Genomic DNA, 27152 nt, shown 5'->3' on the forward strand with positions numbered 1-27152 from the left:
AGAAACTCTCAGTAACGGTGTTCATTTTGAGTCGGACAATAATGCCTACAGAGTCAGAGTGCTGTATAGAGATGGAACAGGTATAGTTTAGTAGTTTAATTACGGTTATTATAATGTATTTGTCATCTGCTTGTATGTATACGCTATATAAATGCAGTCCATTTACCATTTACCATCTGCTTGTATGTATCCATTATTTATTAATAGCCTACAAGTCTGCTGTTTCGGATCAGGTCCGAATGATGATCAGACATATACTGATGAGTTTAATAAAGTTTATTGTACACCACACAAAAGATGAAGCGTCAGTTTTACTTCAGAAAATCACCGTAAGAGCTGAGTAAACAAAGTAAGTTATAAGAAGTGCGCAAGTACATGAACGAATTTCGGTAGAGTTGAGGGAGCATTCCTGTGGGCGGAGGTTAGTCAAAAAACTGTTCTAGTGACGTCATTAAAGAAGGAAGTAGAGGGATGTAGTCCAAACGGGCCGTTCAATATAGGCGACTTCTGTTAAATAAAATATCTCGCTTGGCATTGAACTTTGAGCTTTATAATTTTACAGATATTATTTATGCTCTAACAGCAACATTAGGCAAGGCAAGTTTATTTATATAGCACATTTCATACACAATGGCAATTCAAAGTGCTTTACATAGAAGAAATTAAAATAATGAAACGAAATAAGAATAATTAAAACAGTTTAGAAAAATTAAATAAAATACAGTACTTTTAAAAAATAAAAAGAATATTATTATAGATCTTTCTTTCAAAGGATTCCCTTAAGACTTAAATCTTTCAACCTTCTTTTAACCTTCAATCTTCTTACGACTTCCATCTATCAACTTTCCTTTAACTTTCTTTTCTCCCTCATTTACTCACACGTTCTTTTCACTTTCTTTAGCACTTTAGCACTGCGTTCACATTCTTTCTCAGACGAAAACTTTAATATCGTCATTTAAATACTGTTCTACTTTCAAACCCACATTAATACACGTCACTTTCACATTATCACCTTCTGAGTGGGCATTTACAGTTTCGGGCTAAATGCCCTGCTGACATAGGAGAAATTAAAATAATTAAAAGAAATAAGAATAATTAAAATAGTTTAGAAAAATAGAGTAAAATACAGTACAGTACAAACAGTCGGACGAACAGCGGCACAGTGCTCATTCAGTAAATGCACAGCTAAACAGAAGTGTTTTGAGTCTGGATTTGAATGTGACTACAGTAGGAGCACATCTGATCTCTTCTGGAAGCTGGTTCCAGCATAATAGCTAAAAGCAGACTCACCATGTTTAGAGTGAACCCTTGGTATTTCTAGCTGATATGATCCTAATGATCTGAGTGATCTGTTGGGTTTATATTCAGTGAGCATATCTGCAATGTATTGAGGTCCTAGGCCATTGAATGATTTATATACCAGTAATAATACTTTAAAATCAATCCTAAATCTAACTGGGAGCCAGTGTAAAGACCTGAGGACTGGTGTGATATGTTCATATTTCCTGGTTCTGCTCAGAATCCTGGCGGCAGCGTTCTGTATGAGCTGCAACTGTCTTATGGTCTTTTTGGGAAGGCCAGTGAGGAGTCCATTACAATAATCCACCCTGCTGGTGATGAAAGCATGCACAAGTTTCTCTAAGTCTTGTCTGGAAACAAAGCATCTAATTCTTGCAATATTTTTCAGGTGATAGTATGCTGATTTAGTTATTGCTTTGACATGACTACTGAAACTAAGGTCTGACTCTAGTGTCACACCAAGATTCCTGACTTGATGTTTAGTTGTTTGACCCCTAGAGTGAAGGTATGCGTTCACTTTGAGAACTTCATCTTTGTTTCCAAACGCAATAACTTCAGTTTTGTCTTTGTTTAATTGAAGAAAGTTTTGGCACATCCAACTGTTGACTTCGTCAATGCATTGGCACAGGGAGTCAATGGGGCTGTAATCATTAGGCGATAGGGCTAAGTACAGCTGTGTGTCGTCTGCATAGCTGTGGTAAGCAATTTGGTTATTTCTCATTATTTGGCTCATTGGGAGCATATACAGGTTGAACAGGAGTGGCGCAAGAATTGAGCCTTGAGGGACTCCGCATGTCATGGATGTCCACTCAGACTTATGGTCTCCTATACTCACATAATAACCTCTCCCATCTAAGTATGACCTGAACCATTTTAGGACTATCCCAGAAAGCCCCACCCAGTTTTCCAGCCTGTCAAGAAGTATGTTATGATCGACAGTGTCAAATGCAGCACTGAGGTCGAGTAGTACCAGCACTGATAATTTTCCTGAATCAGTATTTAAGCGAATATCGTTTATTATCTTTATGAGCGCTGTCTCTGTGCTGTGGTGCGGTCGGAAACCAGATTGAAAATTGTCAAAGTATCCATTCGAGCTTAAGAATTTGTTCAGCTGATTGAAAATAACTTTTTCAATGAGCTTGCCTATGAAAGGAAGATTTGAGATCGGTCTATAGTTGCTTAATATGGTCTTATCCAGATTGTTCTTTTTCAGGAGGGGCTTGACAACTGCAGTTTTCAGGGAGTTTGGAAAACTCCCAGAGAGAAGTGAGGCATTTACCACTTCTAGAAGATCTGCTTCTAAACTGTTTAGCACACTTTTGAAAAAAGATGTGGGAAGTGTGTCAAGAGCGCATGTTGATGTTTTAAGGTGTTGTATGGTTTCTACCAAAATTTTGCCATCAATTTCTTTGAAGTCAGACATAGTAACTACTTTCTCAGGGTGTCTGATCTGTCTGACCCCAGTGCAACTCAAGGATGTGCTGATCACCTTTCTGATATTATTGATTTTCTCAGAGAAGAAAGAAGCAAACTCACTGCACTTGCTGTTTGAGAGCATTTCACTAGGAATCTGGCTTGGGGGGTTTGTCAGTCTCTCTACAGTAGCAAAAAGAGTGCGTGTGTTGTTTAAATTGCTGTTTATAATATTTGAGAAGAAAGTCTGTCTAGCTTTGCCTAGTTCCATATTGAAAGCATGAAGGCTGTCTTTGTAGATGTTATAATGGACTACAAGTTTTGTAGTCCATTACACACTACAACATTACACACTAACTAAAGTTTGAAACATGAGATCACGAAGAATGGGACCTTTAAAAATTTTTTCTAACTAACGCTAATATGAGGTCTTGTGTCACTGTCAGTCTTTTTACATCAGTGCAAAACTAGGGTAGATTAAGACCACTATTCATCAGCATTGATTAATCCCATGGCATGTAGCAAAAAAAAAAGAAAAAAAAAAGGTGCGACCAAATCATATGCTGGTGCGACCATCTGAGAAAGTTGGTAGCACCAGTGCAACCAGTGGAAAAGTTAGTCTGGAGCCCTGATAATGGTGACTTACAAATAGAGACTCTTTCCGTCAGTGATTCTGCTTGTTGACAGCAGGTGTTCATCACTAATGCTCAATCATCACTCAATTAATAATTTAATCATCTCATTAACTTTAACACTGATTCAGAGTTAATTTTAACACTCTTGAGTGTGGACTCAAATAAACTCTGAGGAGAGTTAATTTAACACTGGGGGTTTTGCTGTGTAGCCACTGTACTAAATAAAAACCTTGGATTGTTTTAGTTATTTCCTATGAGTTTGCTGAGATGCTCGGCCCTGGCTGCTATTAGAGTCTTTCCACACAATTCTAAAGACCTCTAAATGATTTTGTTGCCATTTGCATTCTAGGTTATGAGTTTCTCTCTTGATCATCATATGAAAAGAATAATTTTGAGTTTGAGCAGTCCGTTATAAATGTGTCTTGTAATAATGGTGATGTTTGTCTTCAGATGTTGACCATGACAGCGCAAATGGATGTGATCTGCTGTAAATCAGTAGGAACTGATCTGTCCATGCTGGATATTGAGGATTTCATCACTGAAATCTGTCAGCTGAAGAAAGAGGTGGCGTCACTGGAGGCAAAGCTGAGAGAAAGAGGAGACAAACCCAACAAAGAGGTTTGTATATGATTCATTTGATCATCTGTCAGTTTGTCCAATGAAATGAGGCCTCTTTTAACCAATTAAGATTCCAAGTAAAAGTCATGAGCCCAATGTCAGAGTCAGCTAATATATGTTGTGCTTTTTACTGTCAGAATTTGGTCTGGAGCATCAGAGATCAGAGATCCAGAAACACACAGGACTCAGAGCTCAGCCTCAGTTTCCTCTCTTATACTGACGCTCAGGATCATGGATCCGCTGATCAAACCTCTGACTGCAACGCTGGAGAACAGCAGATGAAGATGTGCTCCGTCAAACTGGAGGACTGCAGGAACCTGATAGAGAGACAAGGAGAAGAAACCACAGCAGAGGAACAACAACAGAGCCATGAGGAGGAGGAGGAGGATGATGATGATGAGATTGGTGGGACAGAAGCTCAGGATTCGCTCTGGAGTGTCAGAGATCAGAGATCCAGAGACACACAGGACTCAGAGCTCAGCCTCACTTTACTGTGTTATACTGACGCTCAGGATCATGGGTCTGCTGATCAAACCTCTGACTGTAATGCTGGAGAACAGCAGATGAAGATGTGCTCCGTCAAACTGGAGGACTGCAGGAACCTGATAGAGAGACGAGGAGAAGAAACCACAGCAGAGGAACAACAACAGAGCCTTAAACAGGAGGATGATGACTATAATGAGGCTGATGAAGATCAGAATAATGATGATGAGTTTATTCCTGCAGGTGTGTTTCTTTCATGATCTTTTGTTGTTTTTCATGACACTTGAATGACATATATTGGTCATTCAGCAGAGATTCTGTATGATCAGGTTCATATTGGCTGTTGGTCTCTGATGCTCCTGATCAGGTTTGACAGCAGATCATATGAGGAATTTGAGAACATAATGGCAAATTCTAGTAAGGCAGGAAACATTTTCGGGAAAAATCTTGATTGTAACTTAGGAAGTGCTAAGTTGAGTTTGTTTGTTGAGCTGCACAATTTGGCCAAAATGGGTGGCAAGTGTTGCATTTCCAAATCCACTATAGGCGAGAGTTTATTTAATTAACTTACAGCCTTTGCGAATTGATAACCGCAACAAACCATATTGCAGTTTTGATTTTATTAATTGTTAATCCCTAGAAGTTTGGCTAATAGAGGAATGTTACAGATAGGGATGTTAACCGATGACCGTTTGACCGATGGTTGACCGTATCAACGTTAACCGATCAAAGTTGTCGTTAGTCGGTAAAAAAAAAAAAAAAAGGTGATCTCTAAATTAGGCTATTATAGACAGTAGACTAAACGCTACTACAGTTAGCCATCTCCTTCCAAGATCTTTTTATGTGAAGTGAACGAATCCCTCCAGTGTTTCCCACACAGACTGATTCGTGGCGGTGCACCACAGAATCAACACCGGCCGCCACATATTGCGTTTCGTTATAAAAAAATGTTTTACGCAATTTAAAACACGCAGCGTTTCATTCAGCTGCATTTCCTTTCCCTGCTCTCCCTCCTTCTCTCTGTCACTCACGCGTCTCTCTCACAAGCAATTTTGTGTCTCGCCAAAGCCTTATTTGATCGGTGAGTGATGTACATGACTTATATTACTGAGTGATGTATATTACTGACAGAACGAGCAGAGAGAGATGCCCGGTCGCGCGCGCGCACTCTCACCGTCTTCAAACTGTCTTGCTCTCACTCTCGCTCCCTCGCGCATATTAATTAAAATCAATTGAGAATTGACACGATGGTAAAAGATCGGAAGACCGAAGTTTCACGTGGAGCATTCGGGTATTTTTTTCCCCTGAATTAGGCTACTGCTGGGTGTTGTGCAAAAAAAAAAAAAAACTTTTTTACGTTGCCTTATCTTCTCTGAAAAGCGGTCCGCACATTCAGCTGACATAAAAAACACTTTCAATAAACAAAACAAAACCTATCCAATGATGAAATGTTTTCTGTGTTGACAAATCTTGTGCGATGTCCTAACTGCCGGGATAATCACACGCGTTGTACAAGTCCGCTAATGACACGTCCGATTCGCGAACTAATGACTCCTTTGAACCGATTCAACCAAAACAATCTTTTAGTTTAGACTGTTTGCGGTAAATGCAGTTGGGTTGTCGAGGTCAAAACTCTAAATAAACTGTGAATCAAATAAACTTAGCCTACTATAAATAATGTTATGTCATTTTTTTTACTCTTACACTGAATGTTTGGATTTTTTGAAGGTGTGAATCATTTTTGATTAATATTTAATATAATAAAGTTCTGTGTAACAGATTATTAACGGAGATTATTATTTGTCCTCCGATTACATACAAGCTCCTCGGCGCCGCGCTTGCGGGACTCATGTTTCGCGCTGTAGGGGATTTTAAAAAAGTGACGTGAGTGTCAGTGTGTGTGTGAGCGAGAGGCAGAGAGATGCGACAGAGTTGCAAAATTACAGGCGCGGCTCGAAATGGCTGTTATTTCAAATAGCGCATCATATTTTAAACTAATCGGTTAACCGGTTTCAACCGGCTAATGAGGCTCGGTAGTCGGTCAAGAATTTTTTTAGTTTTCGCCATCCCTAGTTACAGAATTTATGTATGATGCGTGAATTGTACATTTACACTTTGAGTACGTTTCAAATTTCTAAATTGTATTACCATTTCATTCCTTTCAGATGAGAATGGCGGTTCATCTACTGATGGAGATGAAGAAACGGCCTCGTTATCAAAAGAGCAGCCGACGGCCAAGAGTTTCTCCTGCGTCACCTGTGGGAAAACCATGAGCTCACAGGGACATTTAGCAAGACATGAGAGAACACACACAGAACAGAAAGACTTCACCTGCAAGAGATGCAACATCAGCTTTACAACCTTAGAAGAGAAGAGACGTCATTCAAAAGAGCACAGCGTGAAGAAGGAGTTTCACTGCGAACAGTGTGGGAAGGATTTTTTCATTTATAAGTGTCTAAAAGCTCACATGAAGATTCACACAGGCGAAAAGCGGTTTCACTGCAGCGAGTGCAAAAAGTATTTCATCACCAAAGGGAATCTTGATGCTCACAAGCGAATCCACACGGGTGAAAAGCCGTACAAGTGTCCTCACTGCGAGAAGAGTTACAACCATGGATCCCATCTGACGATCCATTTGCGCGTTCACACCAATGAGAGGCCGTACCAGTGCAGCGAATGTGGGAAAACCTTTAAAGCCGGAAGTTGTCTATGGTCACACCAAAAAATACACTCTGAGGAAAAACCGTATCAGTGTTCACACTGTGATAATCGATTCCGTCACAAATCTTCTTTAATTTCTCATGAGAGGATTCACAGCGATGAGAGGCCGTACAAGTGCAATGAATGCGGGAGAACCTTTAAGGATTTACGTTCCCTAAGGCCACACCGAAAATTGCACTCTGAAAAACCATATCAGTGTTCAAACTGTGATAAACGTTTCCATAGTAAATTCTCCCTGATATCCCATGAGCGGATTCACACTGGAGAGAAACCGTACCTGTGCTCCTACTGCGGGAAGAGCTTTTTCAATCCAGGTACTCTCAAAAGTCATCAGATGCTCCACACGGGAGAAAGACCGCATCACTGTAGTGATTGTGGGAAGAGTTTCAAACATAACAGTAACTTAGTGTTGCACCAGCGGATTCATACAGGAGAAAGACCATTCAAATGCTCATATTGTGGTAAGACATTTGTTGGATCACATGTCCTGAAGGTCCATGAGCGAGTTCATACAGGAGAGAAGCCTTACCGCTGCTCCATCTGTGACGAGAGATTTGCTTATTTAGGTAGTTTTCAGACCCACCAGAAGAAACACGCTAAAGAACAAACTGCTCCTGAATCATCATAGTGTCTTTTCACAGCTCAATCTGGATAAAAGACTCATTGAGCTCATCCTGGAACTGTACATTGAGCTCTTTCTGCCAGTAGGAGGCAGTGTCACATTAAGATTTCATGTGAATAAGAAGTAGAGATAGACAGTGTCTGACAGAGCAGGACAATGTTTGTGTCAGAAATCACCCCAATACCCTTGGGCACTATTTGAAGGGATATCCATTTTTTTGTGGAAGTTATCAAGTGCACTCATTCAATCCCAAAATGCACCACAATGAGTGTGCAACTGATGTATGCTCAACGGCTAAAGAATACCCATAATGCACTTTGAGGATGGTGCCGAATGAAGTTCCTCGTCTGACCAGAAGATGGTCCAAACCGCTGGTCCAATGTGGCTACAGCGTAATATCATACAGGTAGAGATTCCTTTTTAAATGATTATTCATTGTTTAATAAAGGTTTTATCTATGGTTTCCATGACTGCCAGCTGCCAGTTTGCTCAGTTTCAAATGATTATTAAACAGCTCAAACTATGTAAAAGCGGCAGCCCTTCCAGTGCTCTCAGTGTCTGAAATCACCCACTCGTTTTCATTCACTCCTTCAAGTGAACTATATTAGTGGACTGATGTAGGAAATAGTGAATGAGGGTATGGGGGTGATTTCGAACACTACCAATGATTTTGTCTTGAGGTTGATAACTAGTACTATTAAAAATAATATAGTATTGCATCACATTGTTAAACATGATGTATGTGTTTAAGGATGCATGAAAGAGATTAAAGTGAGAGACTTGCCAGTTGCACCCACTTTGTTTGTTTTTATTGTTGCATGTTCCCTTTTGATTCGACTCACTTCGTCATTGCGTTGCCAACCAACGCTTATGGGGAAACCCTTCCTCCAAACACTACTGAAGCCTTATTGAATCACACCAGTAACACTGGCCAATGGCATTCAGCGTGCCAAATATGAGAAGGGCTTCCCTCTCTATATAAGGCGCCGCCTGGACGTCATCCATTCAGAATATTTTCCTTTAGCCAACCTTCTAAAAAGCAAGAAGCCAGAATCCTATCAAGACTACTCACCGTGATCGACACGCCTTCTCTTCCCCTGCTGTGTTCTGGTGAGCTTCGGACAAGGATGACCTCTCGCGATTTTCTCTCCTGTGCAGAGCCAATTGAACCTTTGGATGGCCACGAGTCGTGTGTCTTCTGCCTGGGTCGTGCTTGGGGGGTCGGACTGCTCCCACTGTGGAGATATGAGCCTCTGGACTCTCAGGTTCTGTGTCGCCCTCGTTCAAGGTGAAGAAATTGCCCAAGCCATGCCATGCTCTTCCTCTGTAGACTCTCTCGAGCCGAGGAAAGTCCCGCGGACTCAGCGTCCATGCACCCCTCATCCCCCGTTCCAGGTTCCCTTCCAGTTTCAAGACCGCTGATGTCTTCCCCTCCCCTGACTCCGAAGGATGTGGAGTCCTTCGGAGCTATGGAAGACGCTGAGAATGATGCTATTTCGGTGGCGGCGTCTGCAAATGACGAGCGCTCCAACAACCCGCTGGATTATACTCACGGATTACTTTTCTTATTTTCACGGATACTGGATTGCCCCACGGCAGCAACGGAAGGAGACCTCCATCATATTGATGTCGAGCTCCTACGTGTCATGTCCAAGGCAGTTGATGAGCTGCCAAGCCGTCCAGAAGCCGTCTGAAAAGACCCCTTGGAGACTTGGTCCCTTTTCCCGAGATGCGCGATGAAAATAAAGTCGTAGAACGCGCCACTCACGAGTCGAATGCACAATCCGGGATCCTCCCTCCTGTCTTCTGTGGACGGCAATGACTGAGTGGGTTCTGTTAAACTCCCCCCTCCCGTTCATTCTCATGTGTTACGCACGCGTTTGAGTTTCCTCAAGAACCAATCAGGTTCATTCTCGTGTTACGGAGCAAGTTTGAGCTTCAGCAAGAACCAATGAGGTTCATACTCATGTTACACAGCACTTTTGAGTTTCCTCAAGAGCCAATAAGGTTCATACTCATGTTACACAGCACTCTTGAGTTTCTTCAAGAACCAATGAGGTTCATTCTCGTGTTACGGAGCAAGTTTGAGCTTCTGCAAGAACCAATGAGGTTCATGCTTGTGTTACGCAGCACTTTTGAGTTTCCATAAGAACCAATCACTTACACCATATTTGAATTGCTGAATGGGTTTTATTAAAACAAGAGCCATGGCTTTCCTTTCACACATTGTTATTAATGATCCATTACATCACTGTTCTTCCAGAGCATTTTAGTCACCATGTAAGGTAAGATATCTACTGGGTAGAAATGAAACCTCAAGGTGTAAAAATGTGTGAGGTTTTATTGTGGCAAGTACTTTTACTGTAATGTGCAGATCAGTGTGTGTGATTATAGAATAAAAGTGTATGTTTATGGGATAATTGGCATATTGACCTCATGTGAACACAAAACTCTGCCACAGCTTCTTTTAGCGATTATTAAATATTTATTTAAAAAAACATGGCAGTACCACATCAGAAATTGCCCCTTATTTCCCTCAGATTGTATAAATCTGAACTGATTCAGGCACGGAAATCCAATAATACACGACACGTACAGTAACGTTACAATCAGAAATCAAGTATAGTAGTAGACTGAGCATAACAAATCAACTTAAAAAAATAACAGCTTTTTCTTCAAAAGATTCAAAATAATATCCATTGTAGAAAATGTAAAATAAAACATTTGTTTCTATCAAATATCATCATTTCACACAAAACAAAAAACATTTGTGTTGCAGAAGCAAGAGTTTTAAAACTTTGGCATTAGCTTGATCTTCTTTCAAAATCACTTTGTTCTTAAAATGAGGACACTAAAGCCCTAAGTATACGTTAGTTTTGACACAAATGCATAGCCTATCAAATTATACAACACTTCATGGCGCGCGCGAACACTGGCGGTCGATGCATTCGTCATCTTCTACCCATTAAAAAGTCTTTAAACTATGGAGTTGGGTGAATCTATTAACCCCATAATGTCCATGCTAGCATCTGTTGTTGTTGTGTCTCTTCTGTTTCTTTTTTCAAATGTGATACAACGGCCCGAGCCAGTGCAATTAGCGCAACAAATTCAAGGCGCATGCATGCTTGTGCTTAAATCTCCATGGTCTTCATGATAGTAGTTTCAGGACTAGTATTACTTGGATTTTTAAGAGGATAAGTCTTTGTGAAATTAATTAAGACCTGCTCTGTGCAATGCAACATTAGCTTTATTAATCTAAAGTACCTCACCTGTTTCCCACATAAATAGAGGTCAAATTTCCCAACAGCTTAAGGACGTAAAGTGGCGTGTAAGTGCAGATCACATGAACCTGCATCTGTGATTAATAATAGATTAAGGATTCAGATTAAGGCTCTTAAGGCAGACTGGAGACTAGTTCTTCAGATATCATGTTCACAACTGTTCTTATATAAGCAAATGAAAGCTGCCTTTTGCATGTAACGTAGGACGTTTTCCACTAAAGGCACGACAAAGAACAGCTAAAGTGTCTCCAAAGTCCATTAGAGGAAGAAAACGGACCTACACATTTGATTAATTTAGCTGTTGATATGTTTTAAATCCGCCTCCAGTGTGACGAGCCCACACCTGAAATATTCTTGCTTAACAGACAGAAAGAAAGCAGTTTAAGATCTTCTCAGTGGAAAGCTGTCCCATGTGCTCTGTGAGAAGTTGCGTTTCCATGTGTCTTTAAAGGTCAAACATCACTAGAGATCCTCCAGGACGTGACAGGCGCTCTATATCTTTGACTCTGCTGTGCTCTGATCGCTACGTAGAGGTCTCTGTAAAGGTCAGGGGACACATTTAGAAGCTGAACCACAATCTAGTGATGCACTTGAAATTACATTACACAATATATAGATAAATATATGTGTCAAAATGCAATTTTTTCAACCTGACTCACAAGTTCATGCACATTGAATTGCTTTCCTGAGGTAAATGTAACGTTACGTGACTTTACAAGCTGTTTTATTGACATATTTCCATGTTTGAAACACTGATTGAACGATTACATGAGACAAGATTGATTTCAGTATCAACGATGATGCAATTTTACCTGACTGTTGCTGGACTGATTGGTGCTGAAATCTGAATATTTCTTCTCCTCATCTGAGCAGATCCTGCTAATCAGCTTGTAATACTCCTCTCTGACCTGAAGGGGGCATTAAAAACAAAACACGTTAAAACACACTGTAAAACAAATGCTTTAAGCAGGGAGTCAGAATTCTGTTTGTTTGACTGAGAGTTGATTGGATCTTTCAAATTTAGCTTGAATCTAGACCATACTGTGTTTCAGTTTTTGGTGTGTGTGTGTACCTGTTTGGACAGCAGGCAGTGCATGATGAAGATGAGCGCCCCCTGAAGGCTGTTTAGGATGGTGAAGAGGTACAACAGAACCTGAGTTCCTTCCTCCTGGAAGAGGAAGCAGCCGAAAACCCACATCCCTCCAAGTACACACAACTGAGCCACTGCGGTCACTGTGAAACCCCTGAGAGTCACCAGGAATCGATTAGAACATGACAGAATCTATTTAGATCGTTCACCCTGAAGTAAAAGTTATGTCATCGTTTACTTACCCTCATGTCGTTCCAAACCCACAAGACTTTCAAACTCTCATCTCTTAATGAACGTTTTGAGTTTTGGGTGAACAGACGTCCAATGAATGGAGAGGAATCACTCAGATTTCATTAATATATTTTAATTTTATGTTCCGAAGATGAACCAAAGTCTTACTGGTTTGGAATGACGTGAGGGCGAGTAATTGATGATATTTTGTGTGAACGACCCCTTTAAGAAATAAACACACACACACACACCTGATGTTGCGGAGTTTGGAGAGGTCCGGGTTGAGGCTGGAGAACTTTTCAGCCAGTTTCCACACAGTGATGATGAAAAAAAAGCTGTTGAGGACGACGATGATGCAGACGGGCGCGAAGAAGCTCCACATAAATTCAAGAGCAAGCCAACAGCTGGAGCACAAACACAAAATAACCATTAAAACAGCTGGAAAGCAAACGCTCATATGAATGCTGTAAGTGCACAAACAGTGCTCACTGTCGATCGGTGCCGTATCCCCGCGAATAAGAGATGGCAGAGGTAATGACGATGACGAAAGGGACTCCGTATCCCACCGCATACATGTAGAGATGTTTTAATGTGGTGTGAAACACCAGCACAACCATCCGGTAGAGCTGAACCCCCTCCAGCAGCATCCAGCAGAACGCAGACAAGAAGAAGAAATGAAGCAGCCCGGCCACAATCGCACACCCAACCTGAGAGAGAACGAAAAACACAATTTGTTTTTGTAATTGTTTGTGATACCTTTTAGACTTCAAAGCTGCGAGAGTCGAACAAGTCGCAGCACAGATCAGCAGCAGGAGTCAGATTAAATTTATCGTGTGATGATGAGTTGACTGACAAGACGATGGCGGAAGATTTGGTCTCAAAGCGAAATTGTAAAAGTGCCACAAAAAAAAGTAAGTTCACTTTACTTTCATAAATTATTCCAACTAAGTTTTGTAAGTTCAAGTAACTAAATTTGTCAATTTGAAAATATGTAATGTTCTAAGTAGGGATGCACCGATACACATTTTTTCACTTCCGATCCGATCCCGATACTTGAATTTGAATATCAGCCGATACCGATACTATTCCGATACCAGAGCTGTGTTTGCTTTAATATTATTATTATCATTGTTTATTTTATATGACGCTGAAATAAACTCCTCTCAACAGGCAAGTATGATATGTACGTATGTTTGCGCATGTATGTCCCAAAAGGCAACTTGAGGTAAGTATAAGGTCAGAAAAGGAAGTCAGAAAAACAGGAAATCCTGTTAACAGGAAAAATCCCATTCTGAAATCAAATATGCAACTGTAAGGGTTTCAAATTGATTGTCATGTCAATATTTATTACATTCCCAAAATGTCAAATACTTGAGTCTTGAAATATAAGAAAAGTGCAAGTGTAAACATCTTACACACACACACTATCTGAAGGGTGATCCTCGCTCCGATGCGGTAACTCTCTCGATGAATGCTCGATCAACATCAGCCATCTTGCAAACAGACAAGCGGATTTCGCCTCAGACGTGCATAAAAAGCAAAAGTTTGAAGCGAAATTGACGCGCGAATGGACTTAAAATATTCAAGCGTCCAACTAGACGCGGTAGATGCGAATTTGACGCGCTATTCGCGTTTGGTGTGAACGCACAGTAATGTGGTGCTTTTTTAAATGTTTGATTGCGTTCGTTGTGTTTTACGACGCGAGGGACTTTCCGCCTCTCTGAATTACAGCTTTGCAAACATTGCATTTTGCTGTCTTGCTCTACGGTGTTTCCAGTGTGAAGTATTTCCACACAGCGGACATGTTGGCTAGCCACAATGCTGCTCAATGCTATCCTGTGAACTGCGGAATGGATTTCCTGAGCGGGGGTGTGTCTCATAACTCTGTGTCTCATTGAGCCACGCCTCCGTTTAGGAAATCCATTCCACAGTTTGCAGCCAGCTAGCAGACTAGCCAGCGGGAATCACTTTTGGAGTCATTTCAGCAGACAACGTTAAAGCGCAGACATGACTTATGGATATCGTTCTCAGGATAGGTTCTCGTTATCGTTCTATGGATAGGTTGGATATATCGGGAAAATCCGATATACGTGAATTACGCTGGTATCGGTCCCGATACCGATACTGGATCGGATCGGCCCCATCCCTAGTTCTAAGTAATTACAACGTAACTAAATCTGTGCAAAAAGACAACTCAAAAAGTTAAGTTGAGTGAGCACAGTTCTTTTTACAGTGTTCACTGTGTTCAACTTAAAGGGATGGTTCAGAGTAAAATCAACCTAGGGTCCTTTACACCATGACCTCGAGCCAAACACCCCCCAGAAGCCTTTTTTCCCTTGGTTGAACATCGAGATATCAGCCGGATAGCTTAGTGCAGGTGTTAATGGATCCTATGATGTATCGTAAATTACCCCACTAATAATGCCCAGAATGGTACCAAACTACTACAGTAGTACAAATAGGTTCTGTACTCATAAAACGAGGCATTGGAAAGTTTGTAAGTACATCAGGAGTTTTTTAAATAACACTTGCCTGACGGCTCATGCTACTGCTAACCGGGACGTCAACGTCACTTCAGTGAGTTGAGAAAAGCACATAAAAGTCCTGGCAGAAAGCGATGCATAAGGATGTAGTGCGAAATAAGCTCTAACTTTAAAAATGTTCAACCAAAGGAAAAAAGGCTTTTGGGGGGTGTTTGGCTCGATGTCATGGTGCAAAGGACCCTAGGTTGATTTTATTCCGAACCATCCCTTTAACTTTTAGACTTCAAAGCTCCCATATACAGGAGATACAAGACACACACCTGATTGTGAGTGCTGGAGATCCCACAGAGGAAGACAAGGTCTGCGATGAAGAGGCACACGCTCAGATGAAGATGAATGCTGTTTCGGGTTCCTTGGATGGAGCGACAGAACCGGAACGTCAGGATACAGAGAAATAAACAGAGCAGAGACAGAACTAAACCCACACGCGTGATCAACACCAGCTCAAACGTGTCCTGGAGGAGAGTAAGAGGAAAAAAATTTATTATTATTTCATCTAAAATCGGAATAAAATATGTAAAATCTCAGTTTTTTTCTGGGTCACAGATGTACCTGTATGGGATAAAGGGCCATCAGCACAGCAAAACTGCTGAGATGAGAGCAGGAACACGCTGTATGAGTGCTGTTAGACCACGCCTCCTCACAGCCCTGCCCAGACCACGCCCCCTCAGTCTCATTCCAGTACACACAAGCGTAAGCCACGCTCTCAGACTCCGCCCTCTCCTGAAGAAGTGAGAAGAAGAGATTGATTGACAGTTCAGAAAAAGTAAAAAATCCATGAACATCTGATTATCCGCACGAGCGTCTGATGGGATGCTGGAGTTTCTCTCCTATCTTTATCACTAGAAAAAAAACCTTTGGTCAAACAGCTTCACCACAAAGACCATGATTATCAACTGCAAGTCTATTTAAACCCATTACATTTTTTAAACTAATAACTGTTTTTAGAAACATTGGTTTTAGAAAATTTTGTGCAGTTCTGTATTAACTCTATAAAACTCTCTTGTGTGTTTTTGTGTTAATTTACAAGAGTGACAAGACATTTAGTGTGGTTGTCAACTCTTTTCATTCATTCAGAAAGGCATCCAGTTCTTATATATCATGCTGGCAAATGTTTGCCAAACCAACCATTTAGATCACTCCAGCAATGATAAAAAAAGCTATATCTCAGCACCAGATCAGAACATATTAGTAACATAGGATTGTGCTTCATTGGCTTGCCTAGCAATGCCCTAGCAACCCCATAGCAATGCCCTAGTAACATCAGCGTAACAGTGAAAACTAAAACATCATACTTTCTAAAGATATCTCCCAAGGGTAGTGTGTACAGAGTGAAAAGCAATGGTCTAGTACTGAGCCTTGTGGTACACCATACTGAACTTGTGATCGATATAACATCTCTTCATTTACTGCTACAAACTTATAATGGTCAGATAAGTAAGATATGAAACATGCCAGTGCAATTCCACTAATGTAAATTTTCAAGTCCATTCAAAAGAATGTTGTGGTCGATAGTATCAAATGCAGCACTAAGATCTAGTAACACTCTCGCAACTTGCAATAACCACATAGCAATGGCCTTGTAATCACACAGAACACCCTAAATAAAAACCATTTAGTTTGTGCATTTGTGTGTCTCCAGTGAGATCTCGGTGTGTGTGAGGTCGGTGTTCGTGAGTGAGCAGATATGTCGGCTTCTTCACCTGCTCGTGTGTAAAGATGAGCGTCACCGGCTCAGACAGCTGTTTGGTTTCTGGATTACTGACGACGGCCGTCACCACCTTCGAGTTGAGCTGATAAGTGATGTTTCTCTCTCTATCGTCTGATCTCTCTCTGCTCATCGTGTGAAACTGATCGCTGGATGAGTCCATATCTTTATAACTGACCAGCGCCACAAACGCAAAACCTAAAGGAAAACAACATTTACATCGGGTCTTGAATGCACTGATGCTTTCATAAGTACATATATGTGCATGTGTGTATTTGTACCTGGATATGATTTCCCTACAACTGTTTCCCAGCTGGTGTTGAAGAAGGCGGAGTCTGTGCTCAGAGTGACACGCCCACTGGGCGGAGTCTGATTCCGTGTGACTGCAACCTCAGCGACTGTGATTCACATGATCATACAGAACAACTGCTTTCAGTACCGTTACAATCTTACATAAACAGCATGTTTTGTGTTTATAATAAAAGTGCCTATCTCTTTCATTTTATGCACGTCTGAAACAGTATTTCTATTCAGTAACAATGAGATGATGTTTGTGTCTCACAGGTGTTGTGCGTCTCCATCCTGGTCACAGGCTCTTTAAGCTGAGGTCCGATCAGACGCATGCTGTTCTCCACCGTGGACAGAAACTGACTCAGCGTCTCGCCGTCAGCGATGTTCCCATCAGACAGCAGATCATCGGTGGAGGTGAACAGGATCTGGAGTCAAACAGAGGAATATTCAGCTCTACCATCAAGTTACCACGATTTCAACACCAGAAATGCAGAAGAAACAAGAGGAAGCTGCAGTTTCACCTCCAGTAACTGATCTCCGGTTTGACGGCCTCCAGCTGTATCACTCAGAGACTCACAGCTGTTCCTCAACAGCGCCAGTAGATCCTTCAACTAGAAGAACACACACCGTTTATACGCCATCAGATAAAATACTAATGAAAATAATCACAAGGAGACAGAAATTCTACCTTTTCCCCTACATCAGACTCCATTTTAAACACGTCACAGTTCATCTCTGCGCACATAAACACAACACAATTAATCACACTTAAACTAGCACATATATTTTTTGAAAAGTGCATTCTACTTGATCGCTCACCGATGCATTTTGACTGGTTGTTGCCGTAATTACTGTAACCTGAGTCACATTCACAGATGAAGCTGCCTATCTGATTATTGCACACTGCGTTTGTGCCGCAAACATCTGGATCTTTTTTACACTCATCGATGTCTGTGAGAGAGAGAGAGAGAGAGAGAAGACTGTCAGTCACATGAATGCAGATTCTTTTAATAGCATCTTTATTTAATATGGCAATCGCTTTGATGTTAAGACAGACACACACAGAATGTTATGAGGTTTAATGTGCTCATCACTCAAACACACTGTCAGTATCATTAGCAGCATCAGCACACACTAACGCTCACCTGTGCAGGTGTTGTTATCACGTTTTTCAAACCCGGGAGAACAGATGCAGGAGAAACTGCCAGGTGTGTTAGTGCAACTGCTGTGAACTCCACACACTGAGGACACACACTCATTCAGATCTACAGCGAGCACACACACACACACATAGAGACGAGGGTTTCATTTAGACATAAGCACAAGGGGAACATTCACACATAAAGAAGTGAGATGACAGAGGTTAATGACAGATGTTTTATCAGTTCAACTACTGAATGATTATAAATAGCAACTCATCCTATTTGTGTAGCATATTTATTTTCTTTTTGTATAGGAAGCCCAGATAAACCCAATCCATTTGTAAAGACGTGCCAAAAATGGCAAGAGACACTTTATGTCACAATGCAACTCGACTTAATCCATTTCCGATGTGACAAATGACCCAGAGTTGATGGCAATGTTTCTATGATACAATTTCCATGTAATGCAAATGTAATGTTTTCCTAGATGATACACGAACCGTACCTGCATGCAAAGTCATAGTGAAATCATGTGGCAAGTATGATGTTTCATTCCACACAGAGCCACATAACTGATCCTGTGAACGTCAACTTTCCTGTGAACATCCTCATGTTTCAGTGTTTCATTAAATTATATGCTTAAAAAATGTATAAATGCATCACATGGATCTTGGATAGTTATAATCAGGGTCAGAAATTAACCAGGGCTTGAACTAGGTACAAAAAATCCTCTGTTTTTATCTGTCATCTAATAATTATCTATGTAGGCATATTTAGTTATGGGTTTAAACACCATCCCTGCAAACAAAATATGTTCTAAGAATATTTTCCATTTAAGGCTCTTGCACACTGAGTCCGAAAGTTTTGCATGCGTTTTTTCGTATTCGTAACTATTCGTGATATTCAGGATTCGGTGGCTTTAAACTGTCAAAACACCATTCAAAATGCTTGCTAAGGATGCGAAAAACGCAGAAAATCTAAACTGATCTGAATTTTTTTGGACGGACGAAAGTTTCGGAGGCAGTGTGTGCAAGCGTGATTGACATAACGTGAGGTCGTTTTTTTGTTTTTTTTTCGTGCGAAAATTTCGTACTCGGTGTGCAAGGGCCTTAAATTGTAAAAACGTAATTTCTGAATGTTTTAAAAAAAGGTTAAGAGGAACATTCCATTTTATCATTTTGCAAACGTTACTTTTAATGTTCTACATGTAGCAACATTTAAAAAAAAAATTACATTTAACCGTTTCAGGTCAAATAGTTCCATAAACAATGTATAGTTAATGATTAGATGATGATGAATGTTTTATTAACGACACTGGAAGAACTTTTGTTTATAAATTTGAGAGAATGTTCTGAGAACGCTGTCTGCTCTCTGTACACCATTTTAACTGCCACTGTAAATGTCGAAATAATGAAAGCCAAACATTTGTTCTGGAAGGCACATATTGACCATTAATAAAAAAAGTAATTTCTGAAACTTAAGTTCTTTGGTTTGATTAACAGTCAATGGAAAGCAATATGAGTGAGGCCGCTCACCTTCACATGATGAGTCTAGTCTTGTGTTTTGATCAAATCCATCAGGACACGTGCAGTTATAAGAGCCATCGGTGTTCACACACTTCAGACCATCTGTGCATGCAGAGGTCTTCTCAAGACACTCATTGATATCTGTTGGGGAAACAGTTGGTATTAATCATAGTATTTTAATCATAGTAGTCATAGTAATCATAGTTTATCCCATAAACCCCTCTCGTACCCACACACTGTCCGGTTGTTGCTGTGAAACTGGGTGTATTTGATTGAAATCCTTCATCACAGGTGCAGTAGTAACTCCCATGTGTATTGAAACACTGAGCGTTTTCGCCACACTGATTCGGCGTCTCACACTCATCTTCATCTTAAGAGAGGCAGGAATCAAGAAAGAAACGTCATTACAAAGTTTAAAAACTACAGTTACACAAATTCCCTCTTTTGAGTGACATACAGAGCATTAACTGTGTATTATGCACATTATGATTGTATTAAAACACACAAGGTTCTCATTACCGACACAGGTCCTATTTTCTCTTTTTAATCCAACGCCACATCCATGAGACTCACTAGACAGCAGGAAAAAACCTGATGAAGAAAAAGAAGATCTGTAGAATTATCTTTGTACATTCATTAATATATCCATCAATACATCTGAAAAACTCTTAAACCTAACTTAAGTTCCAGTCACATCGGGCAGAATTAATTGCTTTAAGGTTGTGTTACAGTATGCATTATGAAAAATTATTATTGATTCTTTTTGAATGGTTCATAAAGTGATCTGGCTCGTAAGAATCGATCTACACTGGTTGCGCTGTAATTTTTGATTCTCTAAAAGAACCTACTCGTAAAAGTCATTTATTTGAGTCTACACTACACTACATGCTGTATGAGTTTGTGTTTTTGCATGCAGCCCGCAAGAAGAAAAAACTCAACAGAAAGACCTTTTCATACCATTGTTCAATTCATTAGTTCAATTCAGAATGTAAGCTCAATAACATCAGTATATTTTGCAGTGACTGTCGATTCAAGTAGGGATGCACCGATATTACAATTTTGGCCGATACCGATAACCCTCTGTATTTGGAAGCCGATAACCGATATATTGGCCGATAAATCTAAATCAAATTTTTTTTTAATAATTTTTGAGAACCTGATTAAAAAAACTAAAGTCTCACCATTAAAAGTCATGACCCTAGTACACAATTATGTAGGGATGCACCGAAATGAAAATTCTTGGCCGAAACCGAAAACCGAAACACCAAAATAAATTATGCCAATTATTAGTACCATGGCATTTACACTGCAAAAAATGCTTTCTTAGTTAGTATTTTTGTTTTGTTTCCAGTCCAAATATCTAAAAATTCTTAAATCAAGAAGCATTTACTAGAGAAGTAAAATGACATAAGAAATTCTATTTTGTTTTAAGGTAAAAAGAAAGTACTTTAAGTAATTTTGGCTTAAAACAAGCAAAATTATCTGCCAATGGGGTAAGCAAAAAAATCTTGTTTTTTTTTTCGAATTCAGATTTTTTTTCTTGTTTTCCATTCTTATTCAGATTTTTTTTGCTTACCCCATTGGCAGATAATTTTGCTTGTTTTAAGCCAAAATTACTTAAAGTACTTTCTTTTTACCTTAAAACAAAATAGAATTTCTTATGTCATTTTACTTCTCTAGTAAATGCTTCTTGATTTAAGAATTTTTAGATATTTGGACTGGAAACAAAACAAAAATACTAAGTAAGAAAAGCATTTTTTGCAGTGTATGGCTATGCCTGTGTACTAACTTTACTATAATCAAGGCATTGCATAAATTAATATTAAAGTTTCAAAGAATAAATCAATAAAAAATGTATGCAAATATTTATTTAGCACATTGCAAAGTATAAAATTAAATGTTTAACTTGACCCCACTCATGTGTACATTAAATAATAATGTAAAAGCCTACTGGCCTGCAGAAAGGTTTAAAAATGAAATGTTCTCTCATAAAAACAAAGTGCATTTAGGTCAATACTGCCATAGCCCATAATAATATCTGCAGCTATATGCTCATGGACGTGAGTTGCAAAAACCATAAACAGCTAACACACACACCTCTGATAAATGACGGCTGCTCTGCACACACACGCAAGGTCTCTCGCTCCCTCTCTCTCTGCCGCGCGCGCGCTACGTCTGCGCGCTCATGTTCGCTCGCGATTCCGGGAGATTTAAACTAATTTGCGGGCATCAGGGAGTCGCTATCAATACGCGGGAGACTCCCGGAACTTCCGGAAGACTTGGGATGTCTGTGTTTTGAAAATCGCTGTCCGTGGGTCACTCTCAGATATATTGAAATACGTCCACACCGCAGATATGTTGCTTCAGACAAGCACGTGCAGGCCGCGGTATCTGCTGTTTGCGTCATCACAACATTTCGGCCGTATTGTTTCGGTGATAAAAGTCTTTCGGCCGAAAACCGAAAATGCACTTTTGGGCCATTTTCGGCCGAAAATTTTCGGTGGCCGAATATTCGGTGCATCCCTACAATTATGTTCTTCTCATTATAATTTTATGTAGCTTATTTGACAGACTTGCTTTGCTTTTTTAACCGTATTTTCCTTTTTGAAGTGATTTCAATCATATTTCAAGTAATTCAGAACCATCATGATGAACAGTGCGGATCTGAAGTGTCTCAGCTAATAAATTTTTATCGGCTTTAATATATCGGCCAGATTTTCTTATCGGGCCGATAACGATAACATTAAAAATGAACATGTATCGGCCGATATCGATTATGGTGGTTGATATATCGTGCACCCCTAGATTTGAGTGTAACAGGACATGAGTGTTGCAGTGAAGCGGTTTCCTTCGACCACCTACAGTTCTTGGATCTTACATAACGCCTGCACATGAGTTTCCATTACAGCGTCCCTACATATAGTGTTCATTTTGTTAACGAAATCAATGATGAAAAATGTTCGTCAACGATTCTTTTTTTCCATGACTAAGACGAGACGGCACCAACGCCATTAAACGATAACTTTGACTATATCAACATGTAATATCACTGACGCAAAAAAGATAAGACTAAAATGTAGTAAAAAAAAATTAAGCTTTACCAAAATCTGTTTTTATCAAATAAAAAGAGGAGACAAAATAATACAGACTGTTTTTAACAAGCTTCTATGAGCTTTCATGCTTGCGATTTGAAGATTAGGTACAAGAGTAAATAGTTTCACTGAGTGAGCCTCAAGTACTGCTTTTAGTGTGCAAGTAATAAAAAAAAATTTAAAAAATTTAACAAACATGTAAGCCAACGACCTCCATTTGAGATACTATCCTGTTTAAATTAAAGTGTCGTTCAGTCAGTCTGTTCTGTCACGAGCCACTTGTGCTGTTTGTGCAACTAAATCTGTGATCAAACCTTCTCAGTGATGAACTGTAATAAATCCAAACATGGATCTTGACTATTGTTTGTCTTTTATTTGTCTTGTTTGCTGTTGTTTTAATAGGAAAAACATTTTTGAATTTCATTAAAGTTATCAGAATTACTATTAGGAATTTCACCGTTTTCATTTTCGAGAGAAGTTTGTTGTTTTAACAGTTTTCATAATGTAGAGAGTATGTTTATTTATATTATACATAGCCTATAATACATTTAAAAGTAGCAGAAAAAATTAACACTACCTGCATACAAACAGAACATTGTGTACAAAGAACACTTTCACACATATAAACAACACTATCCAATTGTGTACGTGTTCAGGAAACCACAGACGCCAGAGATGCCCTGTTCGATGTGCTGTGAGAGCTGTGGCTGATGTGTCAAGCCGTTCTACGGACTAAACCAGCAGCTCTTTACTCAAAACTCTCAGAATAATCTGTACATCTGCAGGATGAGAAAGCATGCACTTCACACCATTTTCAGTTCTGCTGGGGTTTTTTTTTTAGGTGAATGCAGAGCGACAGATGCAACACATAACTTTCCACCCAGCACTCACACTCAAGTCATGCTTTTTTCTTCTTTTTTTTGGATTGGTCTCAAATCAAATGTCTAAACCTACTAAACAAAACAAAAAAGAGTTCATGACCTTAAAAAGTATTTAGTGGTTTTGTGCCTTCACTTTCATATCTGGGTTTCAGTTTGACTGAAATATTTAATTTACATAATGGTGATGTACCCTTGAGTTGTCTGGTTGCTTTTTTCAGTGGTGATGTACTGAGGTTTCATACTAATAGAAGTAATGACATGTTCAAATCATCAGACGTTCCTTAAGCTGTCAGTTGTGTTACAGTCATGTGTGTATGTGTCTGTATAACCAAAACATGTAGTGAAAAACTAAGGTGGCATTTGAGTAACTGACTCAGGTAATCAGGTAGGTCCTTCATGGTGTCGTGGAGGGGTGAGGTGTCTAAGACCCAACATCTAGCTACTGGAGTGCCTCAGGGCTCAGTGCTGGGACCAATTATCTTCTCCATCTACATGTCATTACTAGGGTCTGTCATTCAGAAACATGTTTTTTCCTATCATCTGTCTACTGGAGTGCCTCAGGGCTCAGTGCTGGGACCAATTCTCTTCTCCATCTACATGTCATCACTAGGATCTGTCATTCAGAAACATGGTTTTTCCAATCACTGCCATCATTGCAATGGCAGGCCTTCCAGCATCACTGTCAAACCTCGGCAACGGATCCAGATGCTACGGCAAGAGTGATCTTTATCAAACCAAAGAGACGCACGTCACAACTCTCCTCACAAAATTGCACTGGTTGCAAGTTGTGCTCGCATTAAATTCAAGGCACTGATGTTTTCCTAGAGAACAACCACTGACTCTGAACCACTATACCTAAACTCACTACTTCAGACTTCAGTCTCTATAAGCTTGCTAAATGGCAGGGGAAACATGTGGCATGTGTGGTAGAAGACTAGAAAACTTTTATCTAGACCATCTGTGGTTAGGCTGAGTGTTTACGCTGCTTTTACAGTAGCAATATTTGACAAGCCTCATGATTATTTAAGTCATTTCTAGGGACAATTCTAGTCTCAACTCTCGCACCAAACCCTCAACATTTTTATATTTCGAATAAGACATAATTTAGTATGTTTTTTAAGTGGTTTTCCTGTTTCATGCCAATGTCATTAAAGAACCATTTTGGGTTCCCCAAAGAACCTTTCAGTGAACAGTTCCCAAAAAGACAATTTCCTTAGTCTAAAGAACCTTTTCCACTATATAAAGAACTTTTTTTGCAGTGGAAAGGTTCAATGGATGTTAAAGGTTCTTCATGGAACCATCAATGCCAATAGGGAACCTTTATTTTCAAGAGTGTATAATGTACGCAAACCCTGACCAACACACATGGTATCTGAGAAGTGGCAAATGAAAGTGAAGGCGCCTACACAAGATTTCACACTGCGTCAGAGAGCACCTCTGTGGGATTTTGAAGAAAAAACGCAAGGGCTTGTGAAACTGATCCTCCGTCATGGGACCAAAAGTTGAAGAAGCTTTAACTGTTGCTGTACCACATTCTGACGCAGACCTGCGTTGATCAATGGGAATTACTGAGAGATAAAGTTTTCCATTTGGAAATCCAATTTACAGTTTCCCCGCTTACTTTCAAAGTGACCCGACTGGCTCTTTCCAAATCCACTTGCATTTATACTAATTTTTAATCAAAAATACAACAAAATACAGATTCATAGCTAATAAGAAATAGATGAAGATGGTGTAAGACGCCCTATACATTTATTGTAAAATTGCGACACATGCCTTGCCCCATCTGTGAATGTATAATGTACACTTGAAATAGTATCTGATAATGTACTATTTGAATATTCTAAATTTAGAATATAGAATCATATAAAATTTTACATTTATAGTGTATTTCTCTCAAATTTATATGGACAAAGAGTCAAAAAGACACAACTGAAAGGTAAGCATTTTTGAAATGATATGTTACTATATAATTAAAGAAAAGTGATGTCATAATAAGTCATAACTGAATGTAAATAAAGTGAAATTATTTAATGGCATTGTTTAAATAAGTCCATGGCTCATAATAATTTGTAAATGAAACAATAATAACACCATCAACATTCAGGAGTCCGACTTTTGCTTTTTACTTAAAAATGAGAACATTTTATTTTACTCGACAGATCTAAACAAATGACTTTGATGAAATCACACAGTTCACAATGGATCCACTGACAAACATTTACACATAGACAGTTTTGATGTAGTTTCTTATCAGTCATATCATCACTGTCTGTGTTGTGTCTAAGAAAGAGACTCTTCATTATGATTCAGTGCTGTAAGAGGAATGTGTGCGACGTCTGTCTGGTTTAACTGGGAACAGAACAGAAACCCTCCGGCTTAAAGAATAGAGTCCTTGTTTAACACACACTCATGCCTGCTCTTAATGACCAGTCCACCTTCAACTTAACAGCACACACACACACACACACACACACACACACACACACACACATAAACATCTACTCACCCAAAAGAAGAAGTGCCCACTTCAGCTTCATGTTAGGAAACGTGCTGTCAGACTCAATTCTGTTTATAATATAAAATTCCCAAAGGAAATCTGTATTCCAGTAAAGCGTTGGAGATTCCCGTCAGTCCGACTTTCTTTCTCTCCTCTCCTCTATCTGATAATAAAGGCTCTCTTCTTTTCAGAAGTTTCCAGTCAGTTTTCCCAGATGATTCCTCCTCGGGTTGGTCTCGTCTTTCACGTAAGCTCTGTTTGTCTTAATCCACGCTGTCGGAATTCAAGTTTCCACTATTTCTCTTCTTTTTTTTCCCCACTGGCCTCGTCCGGTATACTCTCCTCCTTCTTCACTGTGCTACTGTGTGAGAAGTCAGCAGCTATTCATATCTGAGTGAGTGAGTGTGTGTGTGTGTGAGAGAGAGAGAGAGAGAGAGAGAGAGAGAGAGAGAGAGAGAGAGAGAGGGGGGGAGAGAGAGAGAGGGAGGGGGAGAGAGAGAGAGAGAGAGAGAGAGAGAGGGAGGGGGGGAGAGAGAGAGAGAGAGAGAGAGAGAGAGAGAGAGAGAGAGGGGGAGAGAGAGAGAGAGGGAGGGGGAGAGAGAGAGAGAGAGAGAGAGAGAGAGAGGGAGGGGGGGAGAGAGAGAGAGAGAGAGAGAGAGAGAGAGAGAGGGAGGGGGAGAGAGAGAGAAAGAGAGAGGGAGGGAGAGAGAGAGAGAGAGAGAGAGAGAGAGAGAGAGAGAGAGAGAGAGAGAGAGAGAGAGAGAGCAGCTGTTCTCGCTCTGTGCCAGTAGTCACATATGACACCAAAGGCGCGCTCGCTCTTTCTTTTGCTGCATTTCCCTCCATTTTCACACGGCAAAATAATAATAAAACTTTTCTTTAAAAAAATAAGTGTTTTTCAGTTAAAATATCTAAAAAGTGCTTAAAACACGACAAATTAGCCTTTTAAGCATCAAGACTTTAATATCAGTGATTTTGTGTGTAATTTCACTGGCAGAGTGACTGAGAGCAAACGGGGGTTTCAGACACTCACTTCACACACAATGGTGCCCACTGTTGACACTCACCCAGATGAT

At 39.9% G+C, this 27152-nt stretch overlaps 2 protein-coding genes across 2 annotated transcripts in view; one reads left to right on the plus strand and one right to left on the minus strand.

The window, feature by feature from the left end:
- The window catches only part of LOC309495419 (uncharacterized protein), a 28063-nt gene extending 19476 nt beyond the window's left edge, over positions 1-8587 (plus strand). Inside the window, exons 3-4 of the mRNA XM_082165191.1 lie at positions 4103-4691; positions 6614-8587. Coding sequence (XP_082021317.1) covers positions 4103-4691; positions 6614-7797 — 1773 coding nt within the window. The 3' untranslated portion in view covers positions 7798-8587. The remainder of the gene's footprint in view (positions 1-4102; positions 4692-6613) is intronic.
- A 1374-nt stretch (positions 8588-9961) lies between these two features.
- Positions 9962-26485, minus strand: LOC309495405 (adhesion G protein-coupled receptor E5-like). Its single transcript, XM_082165161.1, has 18 exons — positions 26086-26485; positions 20123-20194; positions 19833-19973; positions 19613-19744; positions 18081-18200; positions 17755-17886; positions 17624-17670; positions 17457-17546; positions 17207-17360; positions 16926-17042; positions 16640-16842; positions 15489-15659; positions 15197-15391; positions 12883-13100; positions 12645-12797; positions 12145-12316; positions 11885-11980; positions 9962-11609 (listed from the first exon to the last, which is right to left on the minus strand). The coding sequence occupies exons 1-18, from the start codon at positions 26114-26116 to the stop codon at positions 11565-11567; spliced, it is 2289 nt and encodes a 762-aa protein (XP_082021287.1). The 5' UTR covers positions 26117-26485; the 3' UTR covers positions 9962-11564.
- Positions 26486-27152: the final 667 nt, after the last annotated feature.

Source organism: Leuciscus leuciscus, assembly GCF_965113295.1.
Source record: "Leuciscus leuciscus genome assembly, chromosome: 3".
Taxonomy (NCBI): Eukaryota; Metazoa; Chordata; class Actinopteri; order Cypriniformes; family Leuciscidae; genus Leuciscus; species Leuciscus leuciscus.